The sequence below is a fragment of the Myotis davidii genome, unplaced genomic scaffold, assembly GCF_000327345.1.
Source record: "Myotis davidii unplaced genomic scaffold, ASM32734v1 scaffold296, whole genome shotgun sequence".
Classification (NCBI taxonomy): domain Eukaryota; kingdom Metazoa; phylum Chordata; class Mammalia; order Chiroptera; family Vespertilionidae; genus Myotis; species Myotis davidii.
In genome coordinates this window covers 2,733,066-2,735,683 of record NW_006288889.1, presented here as the reverse complement: position 1 = coordinate 2,735,683, position 2,618 = coordinate 2,733,066, and the positions used below count along the sequence as shown (strand labels likewise).

Below are 2,618 nucleotides of genomic sequence, written 5' to 3'. Positions count from 1 at the left end.
AGAGGTAGCGGATGTTTTTGGCACCGGCCTGTAGGGAACAAGCAGAAATAAAAGCAGAGTTAGCTGCTGCGATTGGAAGTTCCACGTGGCAAACAAAGTGAAGGACACAGACTTATACTGTGGCAGCTTTCTGGGATCATTGGCTTTCAGTTATTTTTGTCTAAAAAAACCAGAATGCTTCAGCCTTTAATATGCTGTATATTTGCTTTCCTTGTCATGATAAAATAGACCATTACAAATCTCTCAAAGTTATTCCCACAGCCTCACTGAGATTAGGGTGGAGAGGAGGGTCTACCGCAGACCCAACTGCATCCATTGGTCGCTTTGATAGGGCCTCAAATGGAATAGCTCAGATGCACAGCGGGTAATATGGAAATGAGGTCCACGTGTCTTGGCTAAAACAACTTCTTCGCTGGAAGAGGTAAGCTTCCTAGAGCCAGGGGCGCTGGTTCCCGAAGGTGCAGGCTCCTTCAGTCCTGGCCGCCATGGAGTCCGGTCCAGACTCAGAGCACAGCACGTGCGCTGCAATCTCTTACCCCTCCTGGAGGAGAGAGCCCTTGGTTCCTAAGGTCCTGGACTCCAAGAGGGATACCTGAGCATGTGTCCTGCCCCCACTGCGTTTGCATCTCTCTGCCAACAAGGCAGTGGTTTTGTTTGTCTAAGTGTCAGTGGTAGTCACCCAGGAGGCCCTGTCCTGGGATGAGCCAGCTCTCAGGTGTGTCCACCTTACAGGCCACCCTTACCGGCTTTCCCCACGGCAGGCTGTGGCCTTTCCTCATACTCTCGCGTAAGGTGTTCTGGCGGCGGGTCAGGATCTCTTTAGCCTGCTTCTCAGCTGCTCGGGGTTTGAGGCTGTATTTGTTATAGGACGGTGTCTGCAGGAAGAGGAACATCAAATACGAAAGGCATCTCCAGTTTAACTGTCAGCCTCAGGAGGCTATAAAAATATCACAAACTGAGACTACTAGAGCAAGAAGACACCATGCCAGTTGTCTGAGCATTTTCCTCCATTACAGGAGAGCAGGCTGTGCCCCCAAAAGAAAAATTTGTGACGGAGGCCACCCCTATTGGGACTCCTGTGGTTGGAGTGGTGCCTCCTGGCTCAGGGAGCAGTGCTCTCCACCTGTCCTGTCCCTCTGTTACCCTTGCAGCTACCCCCAATACTCACAGACTTGAGTATACACACTTTCTTTCCTAGTGTTTTTTATACTAGGCCAGCGGTTACTGAATTTAATGAATCAGGAAAATGTCAGAAGTATGTTGGGAATTTCTATAAGGTTGCTATTTTTTAATTTTGCCAACTAAAGATACATTTAAAAAATCAATCAAATACATCATCTCAGATAAAGAAACAGATCCAGAGACAGAGAAGCATCAACCAGACCATCAAACCTCAGGGGGAAGGCAGGGGAGGGTAAGGGTAAGGGGGAGAGATCAACCAAAGGACTTGTATGCATGCATATAAGCCTAACCAATGGACACAGACACCAGGGGCGAGTGAGGGCATGAGCGGGGGTGAGGTGGGGGGTCAATGCAGGGATGAGGACACATATGTAATACCTTAATCAATAAAGAAAATAAAAAAGAATAGTCCTTCAAATTGAATCAATTTAGCTTTATGAAAAATTACTTCCTTGTCCTTATCAAGGCCAGTAAAAACCTCTGTTGAACCATAGACCAACATCAGTCCTCAGATGTTTACAAAGTGCTTAACTGGAACTTCTCTCCTTTCTTTTCACTCAAAGTTACCAGTGAATATCCTGTTTCCTGTGGGTTAGTAGGTTTCTTAAATAATAGGATCAGGACTGAAGAGGCGATCACTCTTGGCTAACCAATGCTTTAATAGAATATTCAATTTAATAGCAAAAGAGCAAATGTCTATGTGCCAGGTGCCATGATAGACATGAAACTTAAAAAAACGGTTAAGTTAGAATTATGATCTTCAAAGGCTTCTAGTCTACTGGGGGAGTTATACAAATAAGTATATACTGTTATGTGCTCAGGTAAGTGAGAAGATATTGGGGCGTGCAGGGAGTATGGAGGACAGGCAAAAGGCAATCAGTTGTCTAGTGTTTGTATTTTAGTGTATATACATCCAGTAAAGTATATTTGTGGCCTTTATCACCTATTAACTAAATCACAGTTAATTAAGCCTCATAAAAGGGCAATTGTCTAAAAATAGTTTCATAAAAGAGGCATAGGTTGAGGGGGTGGGGTGTTCAAGGAAATAAAGGTGAGTTAGGAAAGCCAGCTTTCTCTTTATGCTGATGTGAGATCTTTGACAGCCACTCTTGACAAATTAACCAATCTGACAAGAACTTGTCCAAAAAGTTGAATTTTAAAGATAGTTTGAAATGTGGGTTTTTATCCACCATCACTAATGATGGACTTCAACCTAATTATCCTATATAATAAAAGAGAAAAATGGTAATTGGCGTACGACCGATACCCTTTTCATTGGCTAATCAGCGAGATATGCAAATTAACTGCCAACTAAGATTGGCAGTTAACTGCCAACTAAGATTGGCAGTTAACTGCCAACTAAGATTGACAGTTAACTGCCAACTAAGATTGACAGTTAACTGCCAACAAAATGGCGGTTAATTTGCATATGTAAG

The 2,618-nt window shown here is 43.8% G+C and overlaps 1 protein-coding gene across 1 annotated transcript in view; it reads right to left on the bottom strand.

Annotated features, from left to right (window-relative positions):
• Positions 1 to 2,618, bottom strand: part of SLC9A4 (solute carrier family 9, subfamily A (NHE4, cation proton antiporter 4), member 4) — a 78,213-nt gene that overhangs the window by 8,855 nt on the left and 66,740 nt on the right. Inside the window, 2 exon segments of the mRNA XM_006761124.2 lie at positions 1 to 28; positions 744 to 875. Of these exon segments, the coding sequence (XP_006761187.2) occupies positions 1 to 28; positions 744 to 875 (160 nt within the window).